Here is a 12,801-nt window from a genome sequence, read left to right on the forward strand (position 1 = left end):
AGTTGTCTCCAGTACAATTGTTGGTTTTCCTTTTTGGATCCAACTAGTTTCTCTCTAGAGAGAACAGGCATGAAGAATTAAAGTCAAAAAATAAAGACTTTGATATATCAGATTGGAATGAGAGGATTAGAAAAAAATAAACACAGAATATGTACAGTAAAGAACAGAAGGCACTAAGAGAAAGAGATATAGGAAGCTGTGAGCCTGTTAGTCTTCTTCACCAGTAGGCTGACCTTTGTAACATGAAGTAATTTGAGTTGTTAGTTTCAAGTTATATGGGAATAATTTAGGTGAATAATGGGTGCCCTTTGAATGTGAAGTTAAGATCCAGACTTCATAGAAGCTAAATAAACCATTTGCTGTGATGTATGGCTCACAAAATAGGAACCAGCTTCACAATGCTATTTCATGGAGTCACAAAATGGTTGGAGTAGGAAGGGCTCACAAAATAGGAACCAGCTTCATAATGCTATTTCATGGAGTCACAAAATGGTTGGGGTAGGAAGGGACTTTGGAGATCATCAAGTCCAACCTCCCCTGCTAATGCAGATTCACTCAGAGGAGGTTGCACAGGGTGTGTCCAGGTGGGCTTTGAGTATCTCCAGGGAAGGGAACTGCAGCTGCTCTAGGGGCTGTTCCAGTGATCTGTCACTCCTGCAGTAAAGAAGTTTTTCTTCATATTAGGATGGAGCTTCCTGTGTTCTAGTTTGTGCCCCTTGTCCCTTATTTTGTCACTAGACATGACTGAAAAGAGTCTGACCCCATCCTCTTGACACCACCCTTAAGATATTTGTATGCATTGATAAGATTCTTCCTCAGTCATCTCTTCTCCAGACTACACAGGCCCAACTCTCTCAGTCTTTGCTCATTAGAGAGATGCTCCAGTCCCTTCATCTACTTTGTAGCCCTCCCCTAGACCTTCTCCAAGAGCTCCTAGTCTTTCTTGAAGTGTGCAACCCAGCATACCCAGCCACAACTCTGGACATGTCACTCTGGATGTGGCCTCATCAGTGAGAGATCCTCTCCCTTGACCTGCTGGCAGCGCTCTTCCTAATGCATCCCAGGGTACCATTAGCTTTCTTGGCCAGAAAGGCACACTGCTTGCTCCTAGTTTAACCTGTTGTCCACTAGGAGTTACAGGTCCTTCTATGCAGAGCTACTTTCCAGCAGGACAACATTTAACCTGTACTGGTACCTTCATGCATTGCTGTTCTCCATGACCTTTCAAAGATGATGGTTTAGCAACAACATCTGCCAGCTCCCTCAACACTCATGGCTGCATCTCATCAGTATCTATGGATTTCTTGATGTCAGCCTTGACTAAAGGATATGTAATCTGGTCTTCCTTGATCAAAGGAAAATCTTCCTTTTCCCAGACTATTACTTTTGCCTCCATGCTCAGAAATTCCTGGAGTCTGGCTTTAGCAATAAAGACTGAGCAAAGAAACCATTCAGTACCTGTGCCTTCTCTGTATACTTTGTCACCAGGGCACCCACTTGATTCAGCAGTGGGCCCTTGTTTCCCTTGTCTTCCTTTTGCTACTTGTAGCAAAAGGTAGGAAAGGTGTAGAAGGAGCCCTTCTTGTCATGCTTGACCTGTCTTGCTAGATTCCGTTCCAAATGGACTTAGCATTCTTTGTCATATCCCTGCATACTCTGCCAACATGCCTTTATTCCTCGCAAGTGGCCTGTCCTTTTCCATGTTCCATAAACATTCTTCTTGTGTTTCAGTTTTGTCAGAAGCTCCTTGCTTATCCCTATAGGTCTTCTGATGCTTTTAATTGATTTCTTACTAATAGGGATGCCCTGGTCCTTAGCTTGGGAGAAATGATGCTTGAGTATTAACCAGCTCCCTTGGACCCCTTTACCTTCTGGAGTCTTAACTCATGGATTCCTCCAAGTTGGTCCTTAAAGCAGCCAAAGGTAGCTCTCCAAAATCCAGGGTTGTAATCCTGCCTATTACCCTGCTTCCTTTATCTTTGGGAGATTATGAATGTCTTTTGAATAGGACCAAAAAATTACATATTTCCTTCCTTGGGGGAATGCTAACCTTGAAAAGTTAGTTCAGTTGGAAAGAAATTAATGAGGAATGGAATGTAAGGAAATGCTAGCTTTGTGTCCAATGTAAGCTAGATTTGATTCAAATGAGTTTGTTGTTCCTAATAGAGCAGTATTGCTTGATGTGGTTGATGTTCTATTCCCATCCATATCTGAAATGGTCTTTATTCCTTAGTGTCAAAGAAGATGCACCCAAAAGGACTCAGCTTGGAGAGATTAAATTTTAAACATGGCTTTCTCTTGATTATTGTTCAAAGTCCTTTCTTTCATCTGTTTTCAAAGAATTGGTTTTTTTTATCCCCCTTGAGAATGTCTTTCACAACTGTTTGTGGGCTTGGATGTATTTTGCATTCATCCTCCATCACAGCTCTGCTTTGTCTTAAAGATTAAAACAGTAGGAAATATTAGGAGGAGGGAAAAGCCAAATGATGCACTTCATGGTCAGTGTTTGGTTTTATTTTTACAAGTGGATCAGCTATACTAAGTTATGAAAGATACTGTAGTCCTGAATTGCTCTCTAAAGGAGATGTTTTTTCTTCGCTGACTGTAGAGCAACACTGCAGGAGATTAGTTAACTCCCACAGCTACTTCACTTAAGTATCTAGAGTTGAATAACATGATTTTTTTTCTGCTCTTGTGCCTAAGCTCAAAGGATAATACCATTATGAAATGTATTATTGTATACCATTTTAGGATGTGGAAGTTGGATGTGACACTCATTAAAACAATGTGGTACAATAAAGGATGGCTCTGTGACCTTGATTTGGTAACAGGAAAATACTACTGTGGCTGGCTGCCAAAGGATGCTGTGGAGTGTACATAACACTTAAATCCTGTCTGAGCTTAATCGTCTTACAGTTTCGTAAGAATATACTGCTTGCACTCGGATACATTGGTATATACTGGTAAAATACTAAATACCTGTATAAAGGGACATCAAGTTTGAGATACTTCTCAGTGCCTCATACTCTGTTTTGGTTTTTGATTCGGTATTTGCATTGTGATTCCTGTTGAAATTAGTATGAGGCATATATTTGCCTTATACTGAAATGTCCTCATAACCTAATCAAACACGTGGCAAAGTATGTGTGAAAGAAAAGTGCTCTCTCTTTCTCCCTTTCTCTCTCTCTAAAAAGAAATAAATGGTGGATGATTTTTGTGATTACTACATTAGGGTCTAATGCTGTAAATTATACTCCCTCTAATAAAATGTGGTTGGTATTATACAGTGTGTAATATTCTTTCTTTTTATTAAATCTAACTCTACTAAACTCTGAAAGATGGAGGAATATCTGATAGCCTTGTTGGAAGAAACAATTCAACAGGGTAGTAAAGCTAGCAGATATTAGACTGCCTAAGATAATTCTGATAGACAAAGTCTCAGTGGCAATCAAATACCTGTAACAACATGAGTCTCTTGTTTGACATTTTCCATTGATGGGAATCAGTGGCTTGGTGTGAGGACTAGTGGATAGATAAAAGGTGTTTAAAAAGAGAAGTTAAACACAAGTTTGGATGAGTTGCTGGGAGTTGACCAGTCATGGGTAAAAAGTTTTAAATTTAAATTAGAGGAAGTTTTAGCACTGTTCTTTTTCACTAAAATTCTTCTACTTCCTTTCAGAATGAGGAAGCCTAGCTAAATTCCTATATTTTGCGTGTTTGTACAGTCTAACACTCCTGCTAATGGTTAAATTCAGAATCTGGATTAGTTCAGGAAAATTATTCCTAATGGTTTAGTGCACTAGCATTTTCAAATTTTAATAGCACCTGCAAGAGAAGTCATTGCATTTTAAGTCCCATCAGTTCCCAGCAACTACCTTCATTTCGTACTGGCAAGGCTGCTTATATGTGGTTGTGGTTTTGGGGTGTTTATTACTCCTAAACATAACCCCAAACAAGACTTAGGAGTAGCCTTAAGTAGTGTATCTATAGGTATCCTTCTTGCAGGTCTCCTCCCATAGTAAGTGTTACCTTTTTAACAGACTCCTCCTGGCTTCTTCTCTGTATGATCTTTAATCATGTTGATAGTGCAGAGCCAGGAACATTGCATGATGTAGTGCTTGCTTTAGGTCATTTTGTTAATGATTAACTGTGTTAACAATTACTTATTGAAGTTTTTGAATAGCTACTTTGATGTATCAGTTTCTTTCAGTCGCATGGTAGCTAAAATTATAAACGGTATTATACAATTATTGCCAGTTTCTGGCAATTAATTTGTATTTTAGACCCCAAGCATACCTTGTATGATTGACAGCAGGGAAAGTTTGAGGAGTGTCTTGGAGTTAACTGCTAAGATTTTATGTGCTTGTCTTTTAAAGAATGAAGTCTTCTGCAGTTTTCATAAAAGTTCTGAATATCATAATGAGATGTCTCTGGCAAAATGTGTGTAATGCTCTCTATGGATGTTGCTTGCAGACAGGTATGCTTTGCATCAGCATCTTCCCCATGTTAAAATAAGTAAATCTTTTCTGCCTCCATCTATCATGTCAGTCATGCATGTACCTCACATCGTTTGCTACTGGTATTTGATGTTTTTGACATAGAGAAAACTGGGCTGATACTCTAATCTGATAAAAATTATCTGGGCATCCTTTTTGTGTCTTCTAATGAAGTCTTATGGGTCATATAATTCATTCAAAGTGAAAAAAAAACCTGAATGCTTTCCCATTGACTTCTAGGTTGAGGGAAAAAAGATAGTTTAGACTGCAAACTCAGAAACATGACCTGTTATTGTAGGGAGAGATTTAAATATCTTCTCATTGCCAAAATCTGGTATAAAGTATAGTAGAGTTCAAGCCTAGTAGCTCTTGCTTCATATCTGCTATGAAGAAACTTTGTCTCAGAGCTCATATACTGAAAAGAAATACTTTTTTTGAGATGGAGGTTTCAATTCATAGACTAATTTACCATTCACTTTTGGGTTTGTTACATGTGAAAGGAACGTGTATCTAAGCACTTTGGTGTATCTTTTTGGAGAGAAAGGTCAAGTGATTTTGCATTCAGTCAAAGATGTTGTACTGCTTCTGCAAGTTTTAGGGGTGCTAATGAGAAAAAGAGCAGGTTTGGCAAATAGTTGATTTGATTATTATGTTTCTTGGTAAAGTATGTTTTTAAATGCAATTATTAAAGAAGGTTCATATTTAATTGAACTAGGCTCTTTGCAGAAGAGATTGGACTAGAGGATCTTCAAAGGTCCCTGCCAACCCAGACTATTTTGTGATTCTATATATCTGTGTAAAGGCTTTTATGTTAGACAACTTCTATTCATACTTTAATGAAAAAGTGGTTTTAGATGTGGTATGGCATAAATACAGTTAATGAAAACAAAAGAGATGATTAATAATTTGCATCACATTTTGTTAAAACATATTTGGTTCAACTGAAAGATTCAAATATGATTAATAAATGGCATGCCTATTTTGAGTAACTGTGAGCCAAGTGTGTGTTCTGAAAGTCAAAAGCAGTATTCTTTTGCCTTGCTATTACTCTAGATATTGTAGGATCACTATGGTTTGCTTTGATCTGTTATTTTTGAATAATATGCTTTCTGTGAGTCTTGCATCACAAACTGTGGTTGGGCTGGTTTTAATTTGTTCTGGTTTTTGTTGAAGTAAAAGGGAGGTGTGTGTGTCCCCTGGCCACCCTCCTGTTCACTTCCTATATATATTTAACAGTTTGAGTCTACGCTGTTCTTTTTAAGCACATGAAGGAGTTTTATGGAGATTGAAATGCTTGAGTGTGGTGAGAGAGAAGAGAGATAATAGAGGGGATTTGGGAAACCAACAAATAGAGATTAAACAGTATTAAGGGCAAGTTATGGATCTTGGATGTGAATTGGAGACTGGGTCAGTGCATGTTATCTTCTTGAACGAAATTTTCTGTCAAGTCCAGACTAGAAATTGCATACTGTGGTCAGTCAGGTAGGAAGAAAAGCGACTGAGATAATAGAGGGAACTGAAATGCCAATAGAAAAAAATTAAGTTTCCTGAAATACAGGAATAGTTATGAATATTTTGTCCCCAGTTTCTTTTCATAGCCTTTCCCTCTACTCTGTGAGATGAGTTTAGACAACAAGCAAGCAAGCCAGTGTGGCAACAACAAAATTCCATACAACCAAACCACTCAAAAAACCCAAACCAAAACAAAAACCCCAAACAAACAAACACACACCCCAAACAAACAAACAAAACCCTCAACCTGACCTCCTGGACTATTCCAAAGGTAGCCAAGACAGTATGCATCCAAAGGTATGCAGTTTGTCTTCCTAGTGATTTGTGAAGTATATGTGAATCCACATGCTTCATGAAAATGAGATTCACATGTATAAGACTAATGAATAGTATCTGTCATTCCAGGTTTAAAAAAAACCATAATAAAATGAAGTTATAATTTGCAGAGTCCAAATGGAGTTGACTTTGTCCTGGAACATGGGGCTCAAGTTCTCTCTGAGAGAAGCATACGCAACTCTCATCTGATTCTTGAAATTACTCCTGCACAGTTTCTAACTAAATCAGTATAGAGAAGTTTCTTCTTCTTTTCTAACTACCGCAGAGTTTTTACAAAACAAAACTGAGCAAAGTGAAAAAATTAGGCATTTTTGGTTTGTTCTAGTCATTAAACATCAAAACATAGTTTGCTAGCCAAGAAGCCATTGTATTCTTTTATGCTGGCTGCCAAGAGGCCTGTTCTTACTCTTTCAGGTCAAGTGAGCCACACATTTTAGGTATTTAATAGCAGTCAGGGGAGTTTCCTCCCAGCCTTTTAAATGTTATTCTTGGTAAGTTTTTTTGCCATGTAAAGTTGGAAGCAATGTATGTTAGGTAGGCATAATTTACATGTTGCTAAATACTAAGAAAATTGATATTAGCAGGTTTACAGCAATCGCGTATGCTATATCCCTTCTCAAAGGTGTAGCATTTTCATTGTATCTGGTTAGATTCTGGGATTCGTCTTAAAAACCCCAGGTGCATATGAACTCCTGATTTTAGTAAACCTGGTTGCTCAGTGCCTTTGTCTTCATAACACTGTGGGCACCTGCAGAGGTGCTGCTGCCCTTCAGTGGTAGCTGTACACCTTCTCAGCAGGCACAGTCTCCAGCTGTCCTGGCACTGCTCCCCTGCCTTGGTCTCGGGCGGTTGCTCCAGAGATGTTATCGCTGTGGCCTTGCACCTGCACAGTGTCACTGCAACAGGGTTTCTCGGGAGGAACGAACTACAGTGTGGGAATTACCTCTTTTGTTCCCCCCTTTGGGTGTAGCTTGTGGTTTATGGCAGGGGATGCAATAATGCGTGAGCACAGAAGTTAATGACCAGCAGGCGCTGACTCAGTAGTTGCCCTGATCAGCATGTGCTCTGCTGAGTGCCAACAGCACTGTAAGAAGGAATGGCTAAGAGGGCTTGAGCAACTCGTGGTGAAATGTGTATTGTTACTATAGAATTACAGAATGGTTGGGGTAGGAAGGGACAGCTGGAGATCACTTAGTCCCACTGTCCCTGCTAAAGCAGGTTCACTTGGAGCAGGTTGCACAAGATCATGTCCAGATGGCTTTTGAATATACCAAGGAAAGGAGGCAGCCTGTTTCAGTCTTCTGTTATCCTCAAAAAAAGCTTTTCCTTATATTCAGATGCAGTTTCCTGATTTTGTGCCTGTTGCTCCTTGTCTTGTTGCTAAACACCACTGAAAAGAGTCTGGCCCCATCCTTGTGACGCTACATTTAAGATATCTGTATGAATTGGTAAAATCCCCTCTGTCATCTCTTCTCCAAACTACACAGGCCCAACTCTCTTAGCCCTTGCTCATAAGATGGATGCTCCAGTCCCCTCATCATCTTTGTAGCCCTCCATGAGACCCTCCCCAGTAGTTTCTGTCTTTCATGGCCCAGAACTGGACTCAACACTCCAGATGTGGCCTCACCAGGGCAGAGTAAAGGGAGAGGATCACCTCCCTCAACCTGTTGACCACAAGAAAAATATTACAGAGGAGCCACTTGTTAGACTGGAGAGAGTCCAGGGGAAGGGCACTCATCTGGGGATCCCTAGCACTTCTCTTTCCAGCTGGCTGTGAGGTAGAGTTCTTTTTTTTCCTCTTTCCTTTTGTTTTTATTTCTTCCCCAAATTACTTTCACCATTGGAGTTTAGTTATTATATCTACTAATAAATCTTAGTGCATGTGAACTTGGCTCAACATTCTTTGTGCAACTGCCTGTTTCCCTTGAACACTTGTGGATTTGCAGCACCCCATTCTCCCCTTTGTTTTTTGCCTGATGTGCTAATTTGCTCATTAAATAATTCAGGTGAGGTTACAGCCAAGATGCATATGTTATATAGAGAGCTGTTTCTATAAATGAAGCCAGAGGGATAGTCATGACTGTGTACTCCTCTGGTATGCTGTTTTTAGTAACAGTTCAGTGTTGTAAGAAGGGCTTGGATTGAGTTCAGTAGCAGTGTGCCGAAAGCTGATTATCTCTTTGTTCGTTGGAGTTTTTTTCTGTAGTGTAGGGGTTTTCTGTCTTTAGAATGAGACTTGTAGTTTTAGTTAAGACTAGAATATGTTTTAGTCCATTCCAGGACTGAGTAACATTGAGGGGAAAACTGAAATGACAATGTGGTTTGTTTTTATGAATTATGTATTGTGGAAGATATTGCATGGTGTCATACCACTGTAAGCCAGGTGTAATTAGGATGTGAACATGCATGCATCACTATAATATGCACCAAGTGCTTAAGGTCTGATAATTGTTGTTGGTTATTCTTCTTAGGTACCTTTTCCTATTGTAAAATTGTCTGGTTTGCCTTAGAAAATAAACATTGTTTTAAATTCTTGCAGATTCCTGCTTCAATGTCTTGAGGATCTTGATGCCAATCTACGGAAACTGAATTCACGTTTGTTTGTTATTCGTGGACAGCCAGCAGATGTTTTCCCCAGGCTTTTTAAGGTAAATGCCACCTTGTAGTTGTTGTTTCTATCCACAAAGATGACCAACAAACTAATTACAGCTAGGAATATTTCTTGTACTGTTTCATTCAGTGCAAGTTATTCATGCAAATACTGATCTATCCTTGCAGATTCTTATTAAGGTTATTGGTGTTAGTTTTGAATTTTTCTTCTCTAATATACATCCCACCAACTGAGCTGAGTTGCTTTTAGACTTTACTGGTTTTTGTTTCTTTCTTTCCAGAAACAGAATTGATTTCAAGTGGTTTGCTAAGTGTAGGTACTGTATATTACTACATTTTCTTTTACAGGTTCCCTTTGTATTACTGAAATAAAATTTTGTGCACGTGAATCCATGTGCAAAGCCTGACCTGTAAAAGCAATGTTTTATTTAGGCCAAACATCTGCTGTGATTGCTTTTTGGCCAATAAAGGTGATTTAACAAGCTTTTTTCTAGTAGTAAAGTTGTTGAAAGCACAGTGTAACTAAAAAGTAATTTCTAGTCAAAGAAGTTTAAGTCTTTTGTGGGAAAGGGTCTTACTGAAAAAGTTAAAGCTCTGAGTGATTGTTATTGATAGTAAGATGTTGTCTGTGGATAATAGTGTATTTAAGGTAGCAATACTATAATAGTGTAGTAAAAATGAACACTTGGCAAATTGATGTGAGGAATTTTTTCAGAATGATTGAATTGAGGTGACTGAAACAAGCAAGACTTGGGGGGGGTGGGGTGGAGGTGCAAAACTCAACCCAGATTCATATTTCCATCTTTGTTATTGTGCTTTTGTTGTGAAATGCTAACTGGATGATACTTCTACTGGTCTTCCCTTGATTTCCCCTCAGTGAAGAATTTCCTGGAGGAGTACTGTGTCATTAACTGCTGCTTGCAACCCCTCAGATATTCAAGCTTGTTGTATTTGTCTGCCAAACTTAGTTTGATTGCATTTAAACAGGAGAAAAAGGTCTTCCTGTTGTATGTTGCCTTCTGGATTTGTGACAAGCCTTCTTAAACTTTAATGGCTACTTTGAGAGCTCCTGTTTCAGTTTTGCTGCTAGGCTGATCTTTCTATGCCTGGCAGCATTGGATTGCCATGTTTTTAGAATATTAATTTTAGCACTGGGAAGAAAATTAAAATATCTTGTAATATGGATAGTGTACAGCAATCAAAAAAGAATATTCACATCTGTCTATGTCTTCTGGTTCCTCAAGTTATTGCCTTTATCATATATTGGTACACTAAGAGGCTTTTCAGGACATCTTTTATGCTCAAACAAGTTACTGAAAGCTCTTGAGGATTTCTTCACTTTTGGCTGAAGCCTACCTGGAATGTGCGTCTATGTTGTAATTTTATCTCACAGCTTCTTTTGCCAGAGCAGTAGCTGTACATCAGACTCTTGCAGTGCAATAAAAGGCTTATAACACTGAACAAAGCTTTTCAGATCTATTAAATGTCTCAAAGGTGAGCAATGATCGTGACCCTGAAGAACAAACACTTGTGGAAAAGAGAAGTTCAGTTAAGTCTGGAAAAATAAGTTCAGTTAAGTCATTAACTTAAGGTAGGAGATAGTGGAAGTTCTGTAGGGCCCTATCAGGGTGTCAGGAGCCCAATCACAGATGCCAGCATCTGTGGATTTCCTGGGAATTATTGTATCACAGCTGTTTCTTGGTAAGGCTTTCCTTTTCACAGTCTGAACAATTCCTTCAAATAGCAGAACACTGATCTATCTTTATCCTTAAAAAAACCTCAAACACCTTTAGGCTCTTTCAATTCATTTAAGTTTTGGCTTGTTCTTGCCTCATCCTCTTCAATTTGTCCTGGTCTGCTTTCTATCTTTAGCTTTGGGCTTGTCTCAAGTAGGAAAATGGAATTGAAACAATCACAATTTTTTTTAATGTATCAGTGTTGCTGAAACTGTTCAGCAGTATGAGTATGTGCAAAATGATCTGTGTCCATGATTCTTCTAATTGCCTGGCTCATGCTGATGTGATCTGGATATATTCACATTACGCAGCAGTTGTCTCAGAGTTTCTTGACTCCCTTAGGGACGTGACTCTGTCTTGGACACCTTGTTTTTATGGTCTTCTTTGAAAAAAGCCAGAGGAAAGAAGAGTTTAGAAAAGTATGTGCTGCAACTCATCAGACAGTAGTTTTATGTTATGAAGCATTATGAAATGGGAAGTAAATGTTACATGATGGTGTAGGAGATTGATTGAAGATTCAAGGCCTGCTGGGTTAGCCTTGGCAGGCTAAAGGATGGTGAGATCCCGGCCTTGTTTCAAAAAGCAAGCATTCCTTGGAATCATCTATCCTTAGGGCTGGGCTTCATCTAGGAGAGAGGTGGAATTCAGAAGTGAAATGGCACCCCAGGTGTTTAGCGTTGAGTGCCCTTGTCTATGATGTAAATTGAATTCTCTGAAATATTATGGTGTATTAAATCAAGTCATTAAGATTCTGAGGGATTAAAAAGGTATTTAAGTTTGATTGGCATGATGACTTTCTAGGATCATCTTGCGCATACTTCACCTAGCCATTATTGATCCCTTTGTTCTCTTTTTTCCTCACCTGTGACTGTTGGCCTTGGTAACTGAATCTGTGACATAAAGAGTATTAGATTTCAAGGCGTAAGCGTTCTCTTTGTAGAAGACAGCCTTTTTTCTTTTTTTTTTTTTTTAATTGATTTCAAATCTTTAAAGATTGTCTGAGTAAGGAGAAGGGATTTGGAAAAGGTAAAGAAAGTTTTTGGTGATAGGGTGGGGCAGTATTTCCACTTCCCTCTCTTGAAACGTCAGTTCTTCTACTAAAGCTGACAGGCATATGTAAAAAGCTTTTCTGCAGAGCAAGATACTGCTACTGATCTATGTTCAGAAGGCAGCCTTTGTCATCTTCCCCTTCTGTTGAATCTCTTAAGGTATGTGGATCCTAAAGTTAGAGATGAGTTTCCAAAATTTACATGGAAATTGTTCCATTACAGTGCGCACTTACAGTAATGGGACAGATGGAAGCTTTTTTATGCCTGATAGCTACTTAGATGCAAAAAAGTTGGACTTTATTGTTGTTATTCTGGGTGTCTAATGTATTTTGGATCTTTCTGTATCTCTGATAACTATTCACAGGTAATAGCTGGAGGTCCATTCGGCCCCTGTCCTTCCAGTTCTCCTTTCCCTGACCCTCAATCATCCTATTGAATTGCTAAAGGACCACACTTTTGGTTTGTGTTGTAGGAATGGAACATTGCAAAACTTTCTATTGAATATGATTCTGAACCATTTGGGAAGGAAAGAGATGCAGCTATCAAGAAGCTGGCTAGTGAAGCTGGAGTGGAGGTCATTGTTCGGATTTCGCATACGTTGTATGACCTAGACAAGTAAGTTACCGTTTACTTTGGGTTTTAAAAAAGGAGGGAAAAAAAAAAACCTTGGAATTTTATGTAGCCTTTATTTATATATTGTGGGCTACTTTCCACATGAAACAGTTCATACTTAGAAAAACTACACATTTGTTTTATGTTTTGCTTTTATCCATCCATCCAGTTTTTATTACATACTGAGTAGAACTTTGAAACTCCAAAAAATGATATGTAACTGTTTCTGAAATGCAGTTTTAATTTGGAGTTCTTTTGAAAATAATGTTCATGTTAATTAGCCGTCATTTATAATTAAGTTACTCAAACATGCCTCTAACTTCTCCCAAATAACATGTGGTTTTGTTTAGTTGTTTGATTTGTCTTTATTTCACTTCTTGTACACAAGTTGTAAGAAAATCCTTTAAATTTTCTTAAGGACTGTTTCCTACCAATCATCTATTCAATAAG

At 38.6% G+C, this 12,801-nt stretch overlaps 1 protein-coding gene and 1 long non-coding RNA gene across 3 annotated transcripts in view; one reads left to right on the plus strand and one right to left on the minus strand.

The window, feature by feature from the left end:
* The window catches only part of LOC310908484, a 311,975-nt gene that overhangs the window by 257,155 nt on the left and 42,019 nt on the right, over positions 1–12,801 (minus strand). The window lies entirely within an intron of this gene.
* Positions 1–12,801, plus strand: part of CRY1 (cryptochrome circadian regulator 1) — a 40,014-nt gene that overhangs the window by 13,975 nt on the left and 13,238 nt on the right. For both annotated transcript variants that reach the window (XM_083859563.1, XM_083859564.1), the window contains exons 2-3: positions 8,884–8,992; positions 12,212–12,354. In XM_083859563.1, coding sequence (XP_083715689.1) covers positions 8,884–8,992; positions 12,212–12,354 — 252 coding nt within the window. The remainder of the gene's footprint in view (positions 1–8,883; positions 8,993–12,211; positions 12,355–12,801) is intronic.

Source organism: Zosterops lateralis (assembly GCF_965231275.1).
Source record: "Zosterops lateralis genome assembly, chromosome: 4".
Taxonomy (NCBI): domain Eukaryota; kingdom Metazoa; phylum Chordata; class Aves; order Passeriformes; family Zosteropidae; genus Zosterops; species Zosterops lateralis.